This window comes from Syngnathus scovelli, chromosome 15 (genome assembly GCF_024217435.2).
Source record: "Syngnathus scovelli strain Florida chromosome 15, RoL_Ssco_1.2, whole genome shotgun sequence".
Taxonomy (NCBI): domain Eukaryota; kingdom Metazoa; phylum Chordata; class Actinopteri; order Syngnathiformes; family Syngnathidae; genus Syngnathus; species Syngnathus scovelli.
The window spans coordinates 4,085,528-4,103,648 of NC_090861.1; the positions used below are offsets into that span (position 1 = coordinate 4,085,528).

At 40.9% G+C, this 18,121-nt stretch overlaps 5 protein-coding genes and 1 long non-coding RNA gene across 10 annotated transcripts; 3 read left to right on the forward strand and 3 right to left on the reverse strand.

Moving 5' to 3' along the window:
• Window positions 1-103: 103 nt before the first annotated feature.
• Window positions 104-6,061, reverse strand: trpv1 (transient receptor potential cation channel, subfamily V, member 1). Of its 3 annotated transcripts, XM_049743522.2 has the most exons (16): window positions 5,855-6,022; window positions 5,021-5,212; window positions 4,734-4,891; window positions 4,486-4,638; window positions 4,241-4,378; window positions 3,674-3,975; window positions 2,515-2,691; window positions 2,296-2,451; window positions 2,131-2,226; window positions 1,998-2,068; window positions 1,768-1,933; window positions 1,410-1,476; window positions 959-1,281; window positions 772-893; window positions 536-654; window positions 104-285 (listed from the first exon to the last, which is right to left on the reverse strand). In XM_049743522.2, the coding sequence occupies exons 2-16, from the start codon at window positions 5,194-5,196 to the stop codon at window positions 209-211; spliced, it is 2,301 nt and encodes a 766-aa protein (XP_049599479.1). In that variant the 5' UTR covers window positions 5,197-5,212; window positions 5,855-6,022; the 3' UTR covers window positions 104-208. The 3 variants fall into 3 exon arrangements, with proteins under 3 accessions (XP_049599479.1, XP_068509252.1, XP_068509251.1); XM_068653151.1 differs by having other exon boundaries at window positions 593-654; window positions 2,131-2,451; window positions 5,855-6,061; XM_068653150.1 differs by having other exon boundaries at window positions 2,131-2,451; window positions 5,855-6,061.
• LOC137840962 (uncharacterized) lies at window positions 3,191-15,240 on the forward strand. The gene is made up of 4 exons (XR_011088196.1): window positions 3,191-3,333; window positions 7,514-7,635; window positions 8,083-8,178; window positions 15,145-15,240. It is a non-coding gene; the product is annotated as an uncharacterized lncRNA (long non-coding RNA).
• On the reverse strand, window positions 6,367-9,200 carry shpk (sedoheptulokinase). Of its 2 annotated transcripts, none has more exons than XM_049743639.2 (7): window positions 8,810-9,200; window positions 8,588-8,729; window positions 8,062-8,218; window positions 7,753-7,905; window positions 7,492-7,667; window positions 7,041-7,115; window positions 6,367-6,927 (listed from the first exon to the last, which is right to left on the reverse strand). In XM_049743639.2, exons 1-7 carry the CDS (start codon window positions 9,059-9,061, stop codon window positions 6,509-6,511), a joined length of 1,374 nt encoding a protein of 457 aa, XP_049599596.1. In that variant the 5' UTR covers window positions 9,062-9,200; the 3' UTR covers window positions 6,367-6,508. The 2 variants fall into 2 exon arrangements, with proteins under 2 accessions (XP_049599596.1, XP_049599595.1); XM_049743638.2 differs by having other exon boundaries at window positions 7,041-7,241.
• On the forward strand, window positions 9,231-10,542 carry emc6 (ER membrane protein complex subunit 6). Its single transcript, XM_049743726.2, has 2 exons — window positions 9,231-9,410; window positions 9,867-10,542. The coding sequence occupies exon 2, from the start codon at window positions 9,898-9,900 to the stop codon at window positions 10,228-10,230; it is 333 nt and encodes a 110-aa protein (XP_049599683.1). The 5' UTR covers window positions 9,231-9,410; window positions 9,867-9,897; the 3' UTR covers window positions 10,231-10,542.
• Window positions 10,308-15,314, reverse strand: p2rx5 (purinergic receptor P2X, ligand-gated ion channel, 5). 2 transcript variants are annotated; one of them, XM_049743632.2, is made up of 12 exons: window positions 15,052-15,314; window positions 14,534-14,684; window positions 14,288-14,359; window positions 13,286-13,361; window positions 12,911-12,995; window positions 12,741-12,821; window positions 12,020-12,161; window positions 11,749-11,882; window positions 11,590-11,683; window positions 11,443-11,508; window positions 11,277-11,365; window positions 10,308-11,190 (listed from the first exon to the last, which is right to left on the reverse strand). In XM_049743632.2, the coding sequence occupies exons 1-12, from the start codon at window positions 15,312-15,314 to the stop codon at window positions 10,947-10,949; spliced, it is 1,497 nt and encodes a 498-aa protein (XP_049599589.1). In that variant the 3' UTR covers window positions 10,308-10,946. The 2 variants fall into 2 exon arrangements, with proteins under 2 accessions (XP_049599589.1, XP_049599587.1); XM_049743630.2 differs by having other exon boundaries at window positions 12,911-13,031.
• A 960-nt stretch (window positions 15,315-16,274) lies between these two features.
• Window positions 16,275-18,046, forward strand: LOC125982714 (polyubiquitin-B). The gene is made up of 2 exons (XM_049743697.2): window positions 16,275-16,435; window positions 17,015-18,046. The coding sequence occupies exon 2, from the start codon at window positions 17,023-17,025 to the stop codon at window positions 17,938-17,940; it is 918 nt and encodes a 305-aa protein (XP_049599654.1). The 5' UTR covers window positions 16,275-16,435; window positions 17,015-17,022; the 3' UTR covers window positions 17,941-18,046.
• Window positions 18,047-18,121: the final 75 nt, after the last annotated feature.

Below are 18,121 nucleotides of genomic sequence, written 5' to 3' on the forward strand. Positions count from 1 at the left end.
GGAAGAAACGAGATTACACTTGCCTGGCTGTGATGAAAATGGAGGTTGCATAAAATCTGGAATCACGACCTTTGTGATGATTACTAATAATAATCAACCAACATTTGTGCCACTAATTATTTTATTGCATTATTACATGCAGACTAAAGCACTAATTCTTGATATTTTACATATTTTTCCTTTTTAAAAACTTGCATTTTCTGTGTGTTCACGGTGAAAAGTTGCACATCTCCGTGGACTGTGGTACTCTCCTGCTCTTGTCAAGTAAGTCTCTCCAGCGCCCCCCTGTGGAACAAAAAGGAAATAGCGTTGAAACTATTGTCTATGCCAGTGTTTACCAATTTTATTTTAACTATGGCACATAATTGACCACCAAAACAAATCTTATGGTAAACTAGTTTACTAATAGATGGACTGGATACACAGATTAAAAAAATGATACAATAATTTGTTGCCCTATCAGGTGTAATTTGATAATTTTGCCACAGTACATTGGTCAAAAATTAATCTACACATTTATTTTTTTGTGAACCACCGTGCGACTGAATCGTCTGGCCGTCCGACGTCAGTCGTCTCCTTCGATGATAGTTACCGGGCTCCTCCTGGATTATGCCCAAGTAGACGTTCCATTTGTTCCAGTTGACTTCCTCCACTCTACCATGACAAGAGAAACCATGCTTCAAATTAGAGGTCAGAGTTTTCCCCATGTTTCAAGCTCATCATTGTTCTCCAAACTTTCCATGACTTCACTTTGTCATTCTAATTACAAACCTAAAACATCGACGGTGATCTTGTTCAGAAGGTGTGCCCAAATTTTTGTCCACCCCACAGCGAAGCCTCTTCCTCACAAATAATGGCAACTTTCTCTCCATGTCCAGGATGGTGATGGCCCTCTGACATATCGGAGCAAAACACGTCAAACCAAAGCTGCTGAACCTGACCAGCCAGTGCAGCTGACCTGTAGCTTCCAGATGCTCGTGCTCTCCATGGTGATCTTCTCCACGGTGCGGTTCATCAGGGCGATGAGCATGTTCAACAGCAGGATGTAAGTGAGAATGATGTAGAAAATGAGCAGAACGTAGAAGACCTCCTTGTACTGGTACTGCTCGGTGAACTCCATGTCACCCATGCCGATGGTAAACTTGAAGAGCTGCAGCGTAGTGTAGGAGATATTTCGGAAGGTGGGCTTGATGCACTCGGACTCGGGGGAGGACGGTCCGAAGAGGCGACCCTTTCTGGTGGTGTTCCGCACAGGAGGCTCAATGAGCAGTGTGACCACAGCTGTGACAGAAGATAAAATGTCAACGATTCCATATGGACAAAAATATGAGGAGAAATCTCAGAATATGACCATTATTAAAATACAGTAGACTACTAGACCCAAGTGCGGAGCAAACTAGTAGTCCTACCTGCTGAGAATCCAAACAGGAAGACAACATAGACAAACAGGAAGCGCAGGATATCGCTGAGTATCATCTGCAAAGGACGAAAAGGTTCCAAAATGGTTGCTGAAGGCTACCGTATTTTCCGCACTATAAGGCGCACCGGATTATAAGGCGCACCTTCAATGAATGGCCCATTTTAAAAATCTGTCCATATATAAGATATGTACATTTGGCCCGCGGGCCGGACTTTGGACACGCCTGCTGTCGTGGCTCAATATTGGTCCATATATAAGGCGCACCTGATTATAAGGCGCACTTTTTGAGAAAATTTTTAAGTGCGCCTTATAGTGCGGAAAATACGGTACTCGCAGTCCTGATATACCTTCTGTATCATGACGCTGTAGATGCCCATGTGTTTGCTGCCCCTGGCAAAGTAGAGCATGTTGACCCAGCTGAGCGCAAGACACAGCACCAGGAAGCCCAAGTACTCTTGTCTCCCACAGACGTAGAGACCGGCTGCGACCAGGAAGAGGATAGCCTGCACAAAGCTGAAAAAAAATGTCCATCGTATTTCCGCTTTGTGATTGGCTGCATTAGATAAGTGCTACTTACAAAAGAATATCGTAATATCCATCAATCAGCAAGGTCTGCAGCTTTGGTCGTTTCCTCTTCAGATCTAATAACTGCATATAATTTTTGGATTGTTATGAAGTTGCTGAAAAGGCGAAAGACATTAGATACGTACCCCCATGACAAAGAAATAGACGTTTGCCAATGTTATTAGGAGCTGCCCGCAAAGATACAGGTAACCTGAAGTGTCGTGCTCTAGAGGGAACGGTGTCTGGGTAGAAAAAAAATATTTTAACAATTGTGGCTTTTGGGCACCAAGATGACAGTTTTCGACAGCCACCTTTCCATCCTTTTTATTGTAGGCCACCGCAGTGAAGATAAACAGGTACACAAAGTAGACCAGGAAGTTGAGACCAAACATGAAGCCTGCAAACCTCTTCCACTTGTCCTCCAGCAGTTGGTGCAGAGGTTCTGTCTGGAGCATTTCATGGCGGTTCTGGGAGTAGACACAGAACATTTAAAAGCAGTCCAGACTACACGAATGCATTTTAGGACTCACAGGGATGTCACTGCCATAGACCAGTATTTCCAGGACAGACTTTTTGTCCGCAGAGTCCACTGAGGCCAAGTCGTATAAGGAGCTCTGGACTGGCCCGTAAACCCACTCGGTGAATTTACGAGACAAATGCTTGGTGTGGCACTCCTGGAACTCACGCTTCAGGATGTGTCCGAAAAGCTGCCAAAAGGAACATGACATGTTTGTAAAGGCTCATCTAGTCATGCAGAATATTTAATCTATAAATGTGCTTACTGTGAGGTCACTGTGGTTCTTTTTTTTTTTTTTTTACAGTAAATCTCTAAAATAATGTAATTTTCTACAGTATGTTGCTGCACTTATAATTTCCAGTATAGTACTGGAAAAATTAGTATTGTTCTTTAAATTAGTATAGTATTTTTCTGGATCACAGCTGCCGGTAAAATAAATAAAATAAATATATAATATATATATTTATATATGTATTTTTGGTGATCCAGTAAAATACAATATTTTGTATTTATTATATTTTACAATAAACGTCTGTATGTTGATATTATTATTGAAAATAATTGATCGTTTTTTTGATATTTTAATAAAAAAATATTTCATCCATTTAAGCCGGAAGCGCATTACCGCATTTCAACCGCTATAGCCAGAAGCGCTGTTGCGCCTTTCTAACCTTAAAACCGCAAAGCGGATTGTTTTTTTTTGTTTGTTTGTTTTGGTTTTCTTGACTAATTATCGATCTCGCAGCCAATGAAATGCATCAGAATTAACACGTGCGGGCTCGTTGAATTTCCGGCACTTTCGAAATTAGTGACGACGCTCATGACGAAATTGGTAAGTGTACGTTTGCTTTTATTATTATTGACAATTATCATTATTATTATTACATTTGATTAATTTTTATTTAAAAAAAATGAGGTTTGATTTACAGTATTTTTATACTTTTGAATTATGATTACCACACATTAAAAAGTGCTGTCTGTAATTTTTGGTCGCCTTGGGCTTAAGTATAATAATTGACCAAAATGTTTATTGTTGTGTTTGTATTTTACATCGTTGTAGAATTGCACTGCATCAAATCATAGTTTGCAAATATTTGGTTGCCTTATGTAGCTACTGAAAACTATTCAGCATCCATTTAATCACTTGTTATTGTGCACCTCCTGAGCCTTACCCCACTTTTTCCAGTCTTGGCAGCCAGTTTGAGAGGCGTCAGGCCGTTTTTGTTTTCAGTCACCTCCAAGTTGAGTTTGGGCTTCAGCCGAGCCGTGGTGGTCAGGATGCGATCGTACATGCTCGCGATGAATAAATCAGTGTTCTCCTTGGTGTTGTCGGCCACCACCACCAAGGCGTGCAGCACCGTGTTGCCATGAGAGTCGGGCGTGTTTGGGTTGGCCTGCTGATACTCGTTGTCTAAGAGGAACTCGACCATGTCAGGCTGGTTCGTGCATGCTGCCAGGGAGAGAGGAAGCTCACCTGGGGACGAAGAAGATGGTATAAAAAATACCTTAATCAAATATAAGTGGAAAAAAGCAATCTGGATTTGTAAAGCATTTACACTCAGGGATGACTTCACTCCTGTTTTTAGTTTTGTTCCATTTGAGTGCAGCATAACAACTAAATGAAGCTTCACCATGTTTACTTTGAACTCTAGGCCAGATTTTCAAATAGTGGAGGACCGGTATGTGTGTGTACTTGACATGTTTGTGAAATTCCACAAGAGGGCGCTCCTCGCACTCACCAAAGTAGAAATTGGGGCCTTTATGTGGCCGGAAGAATTTCCCAGAGGCTTTGGCGTGGACGTCGGCTCCTTTACTGAGCAAAAGTTTGACGTAGCTCAAACTCCTCCGCTCAATTGCGATGTGTAGCGCCGTCTGTCCTGTTTATTCATATAAAGACAAATAAAAACCGTAGCCTGGGATAGAGTCCAGTTTATCTTGACCTCTGGACAAGATTAGCTGTATAAAATATTGAATTTCCATTTACCTTTATAGTAATCGTCGGTGTATTTTGCATTAACAAATTCGTTAATGTCGCCGATCCTTTCTGAGATGTCCAATAGTAATTCAACATTGGGGTTCTTGCCGTCCTGGAGATGCAGAAGGGCCTTCATCAGGGCAGTTTTACCATACGACTTATCTGCAAGTGCGAGTTAATTTCGGAAGTTTAGTATCATCGGTATGAAGCAATTGAATGAAACCTGTTAAAAAAAAAAATGGTGTCATCACACTCACACAGAGAGTCAGAGAGTTTCTTCAGGTTTTGATGCAGGTACTGATATAGTCCTTCCAATCTGGTGACATCACCGCTAGCCGCCGCTTCAAACAGCCTGTCGATGTCAAACGTCCGACTGTCTCTCTTGGTGTTGTCCTGATCGACACCTCGGATGCCTCTGGAAACACAAGACATGAAATAGCAGCTTTATTTTCTATTTTTTGTGAGAATTCTACTCCAACATGGGGATTACTACCACTCAAAAATAGAAGTGAAGATTTTAGATGAACATGAAGGAGAGTCTCACTTGTCAAAACCGAGGTTGATTCGTATTTGAGGTTTGGTTTCTTCCTTTTCCTCCTGGTAGTCGGTGTCCATGGGGGCTTTGGGTGCCTTTTGTTTTGGTGCTTTGTGTCGACATTTCTCGTCCTCCGTCCTGTCGTCAGTTTCTAGAGAGAAAGTGTCTTTCTCTGACTTCTTCATCTCCGCGTACAGAAGTCTATAAATTTTGAATATATGGAATCATTCAGCTTTTACCGCCAACTATCCATAAAGTTGCCTATCTTGTGTATACATTTTCATTTGCATACTTACTGTTAAATGAAAATAAAAATAACACGAAAATAAATACAATGAAAACACAATCTGAAAAGTCAAATTGTATTTGTGGAATGTGGGAAAAGCAGAAGTTACCATGACTACAGAAAATCACCTCTGCAGCAGACATGTGATGTTTGTCTGCCACTGACTAACAAAGACTTTGTTTATATATAAAAAATAAAAAAAATCTCCATGACTGCCTCTTAGGCTGAGGACACAGCACTGATTTAAAAATATTTTTTATTCACCCCTAAACATGCTAATGCAAAGTAATATTTTTGTTCCTCTTTTAAAATGGGGGAAATAAATGAGTCAGCATGGAAACTGAGAGATCCATTAAAAGAACATGATAGCGAACATGAACATGATTTAAATGCAGCAAGCTTTTAAAACTCTCATTGTGAAATAGATTTAATCCATCCATCCATTACAAAATGTCGAGAAAACAACACAAAAGCGCTTTCCCGTGATGTCACAATTTTCTTTGAGATTTCAGGAAACAACCTTCATAATGTTGAAATAATGATATCAATTGACTTACCACAAAGAGATTCCAGATTGTGGTTTCCTTTGCATTAAAACACAAAACAATGGGATCGCCGTTAGGTCTGCAGCCGACTGTCGAGAATTCCTGTCCTGAGATGCTTGCTTTAATGCAGCACAGGCGAGATGAACATGAGGAGAGGGTGGGGGGGGGGGGGGAGTGACCCGCCCTGGAGAATATCAGAGCACATTAGTGTAAGTGCATGAAATGAAATAAGGATGTATTGATTGGCTGTGCACAAGCCCACACACATGCATCATGTATGAAAACCAGCGAATCAGATTTTTTTTTTTTTTAATACACATAACATTTAAAAGCAATTTTTTTTAGCCCATTCTAGTTACTGTGTTTAGTTTCACTTCAACATGCGTGTTGTGTGGTCACAGGTCACGTGATCACAGTGATATTTCCTGCCATGCGACGTAGGCTCAATTTAGTGTGGCAACATGCCACTTCCTGTAAAATCTTTTCAAGACAGTCTGAACATCATTTTGAGTAAAAATATTGACTTTGTATTTGACGTTTTTTTAATCAGGCTTGACACATGACATTTTTGTTGATCCACTTGAATAAAGCTTAATTATATGTGAGGCGGGCATTTCCATTCGTTGAACGACTCCTTTGTGCTCTTCAAGAAGCTACTCAAAATTGTCAGTGCCATGCCGCATTGGTAGATCTGAGTCGGTCACAGAGAACCAAAGCGACGCCAACGGCAGAGTCCGCATCCCGTCCATATATCACGGGTTGGGCAAACACTTTTTCCACTTCCTGTCTCAGCACCTGATTACGTGCCAGGGCGCTCCCGCTACCAACTATCCTGTTGACCCCCGCCTGCTGTAGCCGCTCAGGGGTCATCATGGAGGCCAGATTCTCCAGGATCCCGCGGCAGAGAGCTCTGGTCACGTGACCCAGAGAGAGATTACTTGTGGAAATGTTGGTCACCTGACCCAGAGTAAAAGGGGCGTGTCTCTCTCCTAGGACTGTTGGATGCACTGCAAGGTCGCTGCTTTCCTGGTTCAGAGCACAACTGATCATCTTCTCATATAGGGATTGTTCGTTCAGCTCCACACCTGCAATGTAGAGGAATTGAGAATGGCCATTTTTAAACTGTGAGTCTGCGAAAATACCAAGACAAAGTCGAGATGTGCATGCTTTGATAATATGATCCAAAAAATGTACACACCGAGTTCTTTCATCCATCCGGTGAGCATATCCACAAAAGTGGCTAGGACGTTCCCTCCGTTGAGCGCCGCCGCCACTGCCAAGTATGAAGAGCCAAAGTAGGGGAAGAAAGCAATGGACGATTCAGGCTGAGGACAGTCAGGAGGTTTGAAGTCAGCCGGCATGGTGAAGGTCAACTGGGCTGAGGTGCTTATGTTAAGAACTAGAATGACAAAACGTGCAGTTGTGTGAGTTGAGGTTAAGATAAATGATGACTTAACATGCAAGGAGAAAGTTTAATGTTGTTAGCATACGCAGTGGTATGGTGTCTGTCAATATTGGTCCATATATAAGGCGCACCTGATTATAAGGCGGCTTTTGAGAAAATTTGAGGTTTTTAGGTGCATCTTATAGTGCGGAAAATACGGTACTGGACAACTGCGATACAGCTGAATTAGACTTCCTGTTTTCACCTGCATCTGTCTGTGCACTCAGGCAGGAGTAGACGGCGCACTGGAAATCTCCCAGAGCGGCCCCTACTGGCGTGCCCACGGGGATGCCGTGCCAGCCGGAACGAGTGTGACCCGCCAGCTCACCGGAGGGGACACACTGAGGAAGTAGGTGCAAAGGGAAGCCGACGCCATTGAGACTAGAACATGCACACACACACACGGGTTATGTGTAACATGCATTTAGTATGAAAGTTAGCACGTAACTCAATAAGTGTTACATACATGTCCAGATTCCACTGCTTGGAGGATGTGTTGTAGAAACCCCAGCTGGCTGCATTCTGGGGTGTCATGAGACATCGGTCTAACCCACACAATTTGGATACAACATAGTCCTGGATGGTGCCTGCCACCGTGAAGTTCTTAAGGAACTCGGGCCTACAGAAGAATCACGCTTTTATTCACACCTTAGAATAAGACGAACCAAAAAAACTAAACTAACCACATCTCAAATCCATTGTGGTGCTGTTTAGTGCCAAATTGGTGAGAATTAGATCCGTGTTCCAAAATTGATGCCCTGTTTTTTTTGCTTACCTTTGTTTCATATACCAAAAGATGGTGGCACAGCCGAATCCTGTGGCAACGGCGAGGTGCGAATCCGGTTTTGGAAGGGAGGACAGGAAGCTATTGCTGCAGCGGCCATCTTGCCAGGTAATCAGCTGACTGAAGTTGCCTCTGGACCAATCGCAATCTACAGTATGATGCTCATTAATCATTTTTTTTTTCTTGGAGATTTTTGGCGAATTCAAAAGTTATGGGTAAAAGTAGTTCTCCAAAGCCATGTGATCAGATTAATCTTTAACTGTTGTCCATGTCAAAGTACAAACAGGTACAAGACATGATCTGATTTTTTCCACTTATACTTTCCATGCTATATAGTGGTAATAACCATAACTAAACATTTGAAAATAATTTAGAGGCCAATGCAAAACAATAAGATGGTAAGTGAGCGCGCATTCTTGCGCAACGCGGATTGTACCAGAACGCAAGCACCAACCGTATTTTGAAACTATTTGATGCATTTATAAAAACTCGAATAGTGCAAAAAAACTATTTTTACCACTTTCAGCATTCCAAAACAAAACCCCGTGCATCTGTCCAGATACCCCGATGCTGCACACATGTTGCAGTTTGTCCGCTGGTAGCAGCCCGACGCACTGGTTAAGAGTTTCCAGAATCCGGCCAGTATCCTGCTCCTTAGCCTGGATATCGATAACACGAATCCCGATAACAAGCAGATGTTTACGGCAGATGTTTGTCGAGATGTTTGTGGAGAACTTACCTTGATCCCATTCGAATCGGCTACGTCAGAAGCAGTTGGCAAACTCTGGCTTGCAGCAACGCTCCTTGATTCACTTTCTAATAAAACTGCTTTAATCGATGTGGTGCCCACATCTAAACCGAGAATGTACGGAGGCATACCAGCTGCGAATCTCATGCAGCTCCGGTTGAACTCGCTCTTCTTCTTTGGTGTTTGTCTTGATAACGAACTAGTAACTACACAAACGCATTGCTGCACCCACCTGGAAGTCATTCAGCAGGGCATTACATGAGTTTATATATTATATTATTTAAGGAAGCGTACATTTTAATGTGTTTTTCATCGATACCACACTTGTGTCCGGTGCACTAAAATCCTACGTTTTACCCGACGTCGAACGCACCATTAACATAATTTCTGATGACTGTACGCTTTCCATTTCCCATAATCCATTGCGACTAGCATGGACGAGGACTGACTGGTTAGCACTCCGAATCGCGGTGGATAAAAATGAACGTGGTTTTTCCTTGCAGCAGCTCCGTGTTCAAGTCGACGAATTAATATTTTGCTCATTATGCATTTGTAAGTGTGAGGAGCCGAGAAGCCCTTCGTCATCCTTCCGGTAAGAATCACACATTTCTTAGCATTAGCATTAGCATGAACACTGTTAGCATGATGGTGCTAGCGATGATATGTTGAAATAGACCAGGGAAACCTCGCACAGCGCTGGTGCCGCTTATTTTACTGTTAAAAAAAACATTTTAGGGTCTATTACGATGTTTTCCGTAAGGCTAACGTCACCCGATGTAGGTGCAGATTTACCCCTGCTAACTTTAAGCATTTGTCAAATTCCCTTGATTCTGTGCGATGTAAAAAACAGTGTAAATAATTTCAATTATCACCTGTCACCTGTAAACTGTCCAAAAAAAAAAAAAATGGATGGCAATTCAGTACTTGTGTTTTTTTTTTCTTCTAAACATTAATGCACGTGATTGTACATAATTAATTCAAAGTTTTGTTGACAATAGAACTAATCTCATCAGCATCCGGTTGTAAATTGTATCCTGATTCTCTGCAGATTTTTCCCGTGACCTGCGACCAGAGCAAAGATGGCAGCCATAGTAGCCAAACGAGAGGGGCCGCAGTTCATCAGCGAAGTGGCAGTGAGGGGCAATGCCGCCGTGCTGGACTACTGTCGTACCTCCGTGTCAGCGCTGTCCGGAGCCACCGCCGGTATCATGGGCCTGACGGGACTGTATGGCTTCATTTTTTACTTTTTGGCCTCCTTCCTCCTATCTTTGCTGCTCATTCTCAAGGCTGGACGACGATGGAACAAGTGTTTTAAATCTAGGCGGCTGCTCTTCACTGGGGGCTTGGTTGGAGGTCTTTTCACCTACGTCCTCTTCTGGACTTTCCTCTATGGAATGGTGCATGTGTACTAAAATGACCCGCCTTCTCAAACTAATTGCATTTTGTTTGAGCTGTAGATGAGCCAGAAATAGATTTTAATGTTAGTCCATTATGACCTGCTGACACGACTATTTTTTTTTTTTTTTCTCTCCACACACTCAACAATGCCTTTAATTGACTCCAGGCCTCTCCTTATTTATGAGCCTGCCCAGGATTAGGTTTTGGATTGTACTGTAGCACATGACATCCTAAACAAGGTGTAACTATTTGTTGCACTTTTCTGTACAGTACTGAAGTTCAATACAAAATGTGATTAATGATTAGAATAAATACCTCTACTTATATGCATATGTCAGATTTTTTTTTTTACTGTTTTGCTCACTGTTGAGACAACATACATTCATTTGTACAATAAGACATTTGAAATAAATAGGAGTACACTCACATTTTAACGGTAGCACGCAATTCAAGGCAGACAATTCGTCATTGAAATTGGATGTAGCAAATTTCATCTCAAAATTGGCAGGTCATTGAGGTATTAAAAAAAGTAATAGGTTATCAAAGTAACTCGTGCTCATTTTTTAAAAATCAATTTAGCAATTAAACATTTTTTTTTTTACAAAAATGTCAAATATATTTAAAAATATCTTTTAACCCGAATTATCTTCCTTAAATAAAAGTTAATACATCCAACAGCCATGTCAATAAGGTGATGAGACCATCGCTGAGGATCATTTTGATCTTGTTTTCAATTGTCTGAAGCAAATGTGATATGAGGCTTTGTTTCCGCACCCTGCAGAGAGAGGGTGGTACCGTACCGCTGGCCCGTGTTGCGTGGAATGGTGGGACCCCGCTTATTTTTGATTGCCTTGTCCTGAGTCTCCATGGCTTCAATGTCCTCTGTCTTTTTTATGGAGTTAGTAGCCTCTTTTTCTGCAGCTAGTTTCCTGGATTTCCGAGTCTTTTTCTCTCGGATTGACTCACGCTCTTTCCTGTAATATGCAGTGAGGCAGAGATTTGAATTGTGAAGAAAAACAGTTGATAATTTTTCCCAAAATAGGAGGTGCATAAATCATACTTGAAATTGATGATCTCAAATTTCTTGTTTCGATAGAAGGAGCTGGTGTTCATCATGTACAGCAGGATCATATCACATACAAAAGCTCCCTGGAAGGAGAATTGAAAAAAAAAAATCCAATACAGTCCAATTCAAATTTAGCAACGATATTAAAACGATAACTCACTATTCCTAGAAGAGCAACACCCGAGCCAATGGCAATTATTGTGGGAATAATGTTGAATTTTCCAGCCTGCAAGAAGCAAAATAAAACAAAAAATATAGCGTAGTGACAAATACTGAAATCCTAATTTCTCCAATTACCGCTACTAACCTGCCCATTGATCATGATGTCAAAACGAATTCCATATACTTTATACAAAGTGCGAAATGTTTCCCCATTTTGATCCTTAAAGTATCTGGCATATCTGCAAGGAAAACACATCAGATGGTTGAGTGAGAAAAAAAAAATGGGGGGACTGAGGTGACATACCTGAAGTTGTACCCTGATGTGACAGAGTTATTCAAATTCATGTCCAAACGAGTGAAGCTGTATTCTGGATTACACTTGGAGTAGTCCTTATCCAAATCACAGTACCACTCAATTAATATACCAACAGACCCACCCTAAAATAAAAATAAAATAATCAGATAAAAAGAGATTTTTTTTCCTCTCCTATACTTACATTAATATCTCATTGGATTATATATTTGGAAAAAGGAGAACAGATTTTTTTTTTTAATTACATCCTGGCACTTAGTACCTTTGAAGCCATGTCCTGGAAATCGTGTCCAGCACGTTTGATCAGATCTCCAAGTCGAAATATGGGACAGTAAGGATGGTCCACTTGGTCGTAGGAACATCTTTTCAAGTAGCTGTCATCAGCTGTATCAAGGACGTTGGACCTAAGAAAGTGAAGACAGCAAAACCCCCCATAAATTATTATTCGATTAATCGATTCTGCAAATATTTTATAACGTTTATTAGCATTTCGACCTGACTGCTGAGCATCTTAAAAAAGCTCTTACAGCACTCAACCAGTTCCCCATCTGTCATAGGGCTATGACCATACCATTGGCATGCCTGCCTTAATTTAAAACCCATTACGAGCAACTGTCGAGTTTACCAACGACAGTTAATGGAGTTTCGGATTACCCGTCAAAAAAGACGACGAGTCAGGAACCCGAAGAAAGACGTGCTTCATTTCAATGAGTTCATGATGTATGTTATTGCCGTGACTAGTGCCATCTGTCCACAACACTTGAAATAAAAGGGGGGGGTCAATTTTGCGTGACACCTGTCCACAGTTAGGCTCGCCGTCAAGGGCATCGAGCATGACTCTTTCACCGTCTCACTGAGTGCAATGCACAGGGCGTATTAATAGAAAGCACTCTGCACTATTTAAATCATGCACGGGCCACATAGTATATTTCTCAGATCGCTTACTGAGCTATGGAGGCACACCATCACTCATCACCACTTACTTTGAAAATTCAAACTTTGGAAACCTGATGAAGTTCTTGATGTAAACGGTGAAGTTTTCAGCTTCGTTCAGTAATGGTACTCTGGGAGGAAAGATAGGAAACAGTTGTTTAAAAGGAATGGCAGTTATCGGTAAAAAATAGAAGGTGTGAAAATGTCTTGAGATACCCACATGGGTCTCTTGCTGTACTCGACAGGACACCAGGCATGAATCTCACAAGTGCCAGTGCTGTTTATACACAAGCCTGTTTTAATTCCTGATGGAGAGAGCAACGTTTGTTGGCTGGGTAGTGCTGAGAGAGTGGCGATTTAAAATCAGATGCATTGAAAAAGGGATTGGATCAAATCAATAAGTGGTACGTTGACTTTATAAATATAACATAAAAACAGTCATTAGGAGGAGATACTCAGGCCACGCCCCTTAAAGGCACACTTGGAAGAAATGAAACGTCAAAGTCGAGGTACCACTGTATTGCATGTTGTCAAAACACAAAGTAATTAGGATTTATTTTTACACTTTTAATGATTGACAAGAAATGCTCCTCACCATGCCCTGCTATGACAGTTTCCCCCTCAGTGCAGTCATCATCACTAAGACATTGGCCGTTTGGTACCTTCAAACTCTGTGATGCACACAGTAAATGATATGTAAATAATATTTGGTCATCCAAATGCAGAACTGATGATATTTAGGCCATTACAGAATTGGAAGACATTTTCTGGCCCTTAAAATTTCTAATAATCAATACGCAAACTCCGGAAACATCCACTTGTGTGATTTATGGTTCTTCCGAGACAAAATGTAAACAAACTGGAGTTTTGACTAAATATTATTTATTGTAAAATACCAAATATCTCTTGGGCATTCCTAAAATAAATGTCATTAGTCGCTCACGTTTGATCACAGATATAGATGAAATATAAATATAGATCAAATATAGCAAATAAAATTGATCGCTAATTGCTACGTCTTCCTCGTGTCACAACATTTATTAAATTAGACACTTAAAATAGTATTATGTTCTGAAGTTGTGTTTTTCCACAAACACACAACCCTGCTACTAAATAAAGCCATTTAAAGAAAGAGAATAACTCATTACAACAAGATATTAATATCTAAATTTTTCTTTACCAGTTAGCTTAGCAGCTAATACAACTTCCATGTACGCTCGAGCAAAAAATGCTAACATTAGCATTGATTTGCAACCCAATTATTCTCAGTCCTGTTATTGTCCTTACAGTAATAATTAAATTAAAATAGTATTAAAGTAAAATGCACCTAATTTAATTATAAAATAATAAATTAGCTGTTTTTTAAAATATATATTTTCAGGTTCCTGACTATCTGTAATCGGGTTGCTCCATACACAACAAAATATACGATAAGACGAGACTGAGTTGGATGAATCAAATAATATGGTTTATTACAAGTTTTTCTTAAAAACATAAATGGGAAATTATAAAACGAACGGTTGCTTGCTGGCTAAATTGTCCTCCGATTCTGGAATGAGCCATGAAATAACACGGAGACTGGCCTATGTGGACTCACCTCGGCACAGAAGCCCAGCCTCTGATTGGGGGTCTCAATGTAATTTGTAACCACGAAGAAAACCTGCTCTCCCTGCACAATACAATTAAGGTTTGATTCATTCTAACGAAGAAGGAAAAGGTTAAACCAACCCCTGGGGAAGATCAATATTATTAAATGTAAATCTCATCAGGCAAATTCTGCTACTAATGACATCTAGCTAAATTATATTCCTTCTTGACAAGGGGAGATTTTAATATACGGTACATTTGGCGGAATGACGTAATCCTCGGCACTCCACAGGTGAAGGCCGCTCTCTGAGCTGTTGGTCAGTGTGACGCCTTTGAGCTTGGTGATGACGGAAGATTGGATGGCCTCCTCTCTTTCCTGGTAGCCCTTCTTCATCACAAACACCCACCTAATGCAGAGTCATGAGTTTTGTCATCAAGTCTTACTTGCTGCTTTGTCGGACATTTTTTTTTTAATCTAGAGCATTCTAATCAGGTTTTCTTAGAGCATAGATTTTCTGTCTTGTCACTTCAATTTCACTTTTGCGTAAGCTCCTTACATGTGACGTCACACACCTATATACCCTTCTGAAGGATTAAAAAGTATTTATAATAAAATAACCCCACACACATGCCCTGCCACTTTAACAGAGCAAAGCACAGGACTTTCACAGGCACAACTATTTTTAACTTTGTGAATCACTTTGTGGAAGGTTAGTTTGTGCAAAGGCACCATTGGACAGATACAATGGGCGGCAAGGCATGATTGCACCTTACCCGATTATGTATCCCAGCACGGCCAGTTGGTAGATTCGAAATAGTATTCCGATTTTTCTGTTCTCTGCGATGACATACTTTTCCGTCTTGTAGTTGAGGAGGGAAAAGAAGAAGGTGCCCCAACCGGCCATGTCGGTGGTTGTGAGAGGGAGTGAGGGAGTGAGGGAGCTGCACCAGGCAGTGCTTGTCCCCTCCTCAGCTGGTTGACTCGTCAAAACCACTGTCACTCCAACAAGCTTCTCCAACATGCCTGAAGGCAACATGAGCACACATCACATTCAACCATCCAACAGGCTTTTAAGATGACTTTTGAACTTCATTTATCAGGTTATTCAAAATGAGGTGATATTGAACCCAAATAGTTTTTGCATAATTGTATTTCAAGTTGTGGGCCGATAATCAATTTTAGGGCCCTCTATGTATTTCTGGAATAATCAGAAAAGTGCCATCTAAATTCTTTATTTCGAATTATGGAAAGGGACAATTGCTCATTTACAATGTCGACCTGACAACAAAGGGCAAGGTAAAATTCTAAAGAGCAAAAAAAGTGCAAATACACACACAAAACATACTGTTAAATATTTGTATTCTTTCTTCTAAGGCTTTCTCTCTTAGTACATTACTCTTGTTTAAATAAATGTGATTTGTTTTAAAAGACAGAAAAATACGTTCTGTAAATGTTATAAACACATGCTTAGAGTGTATTTAAACAGTTATATTCTAGTTCAGGAATTTTCAATTATTATTGCAGACAGAAACGTAATCTCCGCCTCTTTATTCTACAGTGGCATCTAGTGACTGAATTGTGTAATTGCATCACAGTGTCAGGACCACAGTTTTAGGACACTTGTTTTTTGCCAGATCACAAATGCAAACATAAGGCGGTTGAGAAAGGCCCAAAAAACTCCAATAGTCACAGTCTAGATTCTGTTGATTTAGGGTTTTACGCAACTTATTTTATTTTAAAGAATCCCACCAAAAAATTAAGAATGATGTTTTGCTGTTCATTTACAATTTTTCAAATGTATTCCTCCCAAACTCCTGAGAGAAAATTCCGGCACGAAGGACCCCAGTCCAATGTAATATTAATCCGCGAAGCAACCCTTGTCAAAAATATCATTTTATAAGTACACTATTAATAATTGATTGTGTACATATTCTTAAAACACAATTTAAGCGTAACAGGCGTGAAAGAAATAAACGCCAGAGTTTGAAAAGTTATATGTCAGGGAATAAAAATATATTTTTTTAATGCGGATGGATATTTTCAGTGACGTGGCAGCCTCTAGTTTATAACGACGCTTGCGCCATCTTCAACACTTTAGTAGAAAGCAACAAAGACCTTACGGAGGACCAACACAATCTTTAATATCGTCACTTTATTGTAAGTAGGAATTAATTTCGCTCGTTTCGTTGATTCTACTGTCTGTGGGCCTGACTTGTATCGTTTCCCTCTATTTTTATGGAAACACTCTAACCTGGTCTTCAGCATCGGCTGCTTTTGTGTTTTAACGGTGACTGATTTTAAAAAGTGTTACGATACTTGGGTGTGCTCTTTCGATTAACGAACCACTGTGTAAGATTTGATATTACAATTTGTCGATGTTAGCTGTTGACAATAGCAAGGACTCAACATTTTCGGTGATAACGTCCATTATGGTAGGCAGCAGCTGAACATAAAGAAGTCAACAAGGTCTCAAAATGGCGCTGGTAGATTGTTAACGGATGAATCACCCCCCCGCCCCCACACACTTAACATGCTTTCGGTTATTGCAATTAATTCAATTTGCCTTTTATTAACATGATTTTATGAATAAATCCCATGGATTAAATGTGTACCTCATAATTAACTCACATTTTCTTGTTCAGGTTATTAATACACTTGATGTCTTATGCTTTTAACATCAAAACACATTTTTCTGTTCAGGTTTTCAATACAGTTGATGTTATTTATGCATTTTAGGTGCAAACATGCAGATCTTTGTGAAGACCCTTACTGGCAAGACTATCACCCTTGAGGTTGAGCCCAGTGACACCATTGAGAATGTCAAGGCCAAAATCCAGGATAAGGAAGGCATTCCCCCCGATCAGCAGAGGTTGATCTTTGCTGGTAAGCAGCTGGAAGATGGCCGCACCCTCTCTGACTACAACATCCAGAAAGAGTCCACCCTCCATCTTGTCCTGCGTCTGCGTGGTGGCATGCAGATCTTTGTGAAGACCCTCACTGGCAAGACCATCACCCTTGAGGTTGAGCCCAGTGACACCATTGAAAATGTCAAGGCCAAGATCCAGGACAAGGAGGGCATTCCCCCCGACCAGCAGAGGTTGATCTTCGCTGGGAAGCAGCTGGAAGATGGTCGCACCCTCTCTGACTACAACATCCAGAAAGAGTCCACCCTCCATCTTGTCCTGCGTTTGCGTGGTGGCATGCAGATCTTCGTGAAGACCCTCACTGGCAAGACCATCACCCTTGAGGTTGAGCCCAGTGACACCATTGAAAATGTCAAGGCCAAGATCCAGGACAAGGAAGGCATTCCCCCCGACCAGCAGAGGTTGATCTTCGCTGGCAAGCAACTGGAAGATGGCCGCACCCTGTCTGACTACAACATCCAAAAGGAGTCCACCCTCCATCTTGTCCTGCGTTTGCGTGGTGGCATGCAGATCTTCGTGAAGACCCTCACTGGCAAGACCATCACCCTTGAGGTTGAGCCCAGTGACACCATTGAAAATGTCAAGGCCAAGATCCAGGACAAGGAAGGCATTCCCCCTGACCAGCAGAGGTTGATCTTCGCTGGCAAGCAACTGGAAGATGGCCGCACCCTGTCCGACTACAACATCCAAAAAGAATCCACCCTCCATCTTGTCCTGCGTTTGCGTGGTGGCCAATAATCTGTTACAATTTTGTGTTCAAGTCAAAAATAGTGTTAATTTCAAAAGCATCTGCTGTGATGGCTAAATGTTCAATGCAAATGGTTGAAATAAAGGCTTAAAGCTATTATTTTGGTGTTTGTCTTTAAAGATATATGAATACTGTGCAACAATACATTTAAAAAAAAAAAATTGCTGTTTT

Coding starts and splice junctions, on each gene's coding strand:
- trpv1 (XM_068653150.1), bottom strand. CDS start 5,196: ATGAAGAAGTCAGAGAAAGACACTTTCTCTCTAGAAACTGACGACAGG. Junction 3,976..4,240: donor AGGCCCCAATTTCTACTTTG/GTGAGTGCGAGG, acceptor CTTCGTCCCCAG/GTGAGCTTCCTCTCTCCCTG. Junction 894..958: donor CGAGCATCTGGAAGCTACAG/GTCAGCTGCACT, acceptor CCGATATGTCAG/AGGGCCATCACCATCCTGGA.
- LOC125982714 (XM_049743697.2), top strand. CDS start 17,023: ATGCAGATCTTTGTGAAGACCCTTACTGGCAAGACTATCACCCTTGAG.
- p2rx5 (XM_049743630.2), bottom strand. CDS start 15,314: ATGTTGCCTTCAGGCATGTTGGAGAAGCTTGTTGGAGTGACAGTGGTT. Junction 14,360..14,533: donor ATTACGTCATTCCGCCAAAT/GTACCGTATATT, acceptor TGTATTGTGCAG/GGAGAGCAGGTTTTCTTCGT. Junction 12,162..12,740: donor CCAAAGTTTGAATTTTCAAA/GTAAGTGGTGAT, acceptor TCACTTTCTTAG/GTCCAACGTCCTTGATACAG.
- shpk (XM_049743638.2), bottom strand. CDS start 9,061: ATGACTTCCAGGTGGGTGCAGCAATGCGTTTGTGTAGTTACTAGTTCG. Junction 8,219..8,587: donor GTTTTGGAATGCTGAAAGTG/GTAAAAATAGTT, acceptor ATCATACTGTAG/ATTGCGATTGGTCCAGAGGC. Junction 7,242..7,491: donor GAGTGCACAGACAGATGCAG/GTGAAAACAGGA, acceptor TTGTCATTCTAG/TTCTTAACATAAGCACCTCA.
- emc6 (XM_049743726.2), top strand. CDS start 9,898: ATGGCAGCCATAGTAGCCAAACGAGAGGGGCCGCAGTTCATCAGCGAA.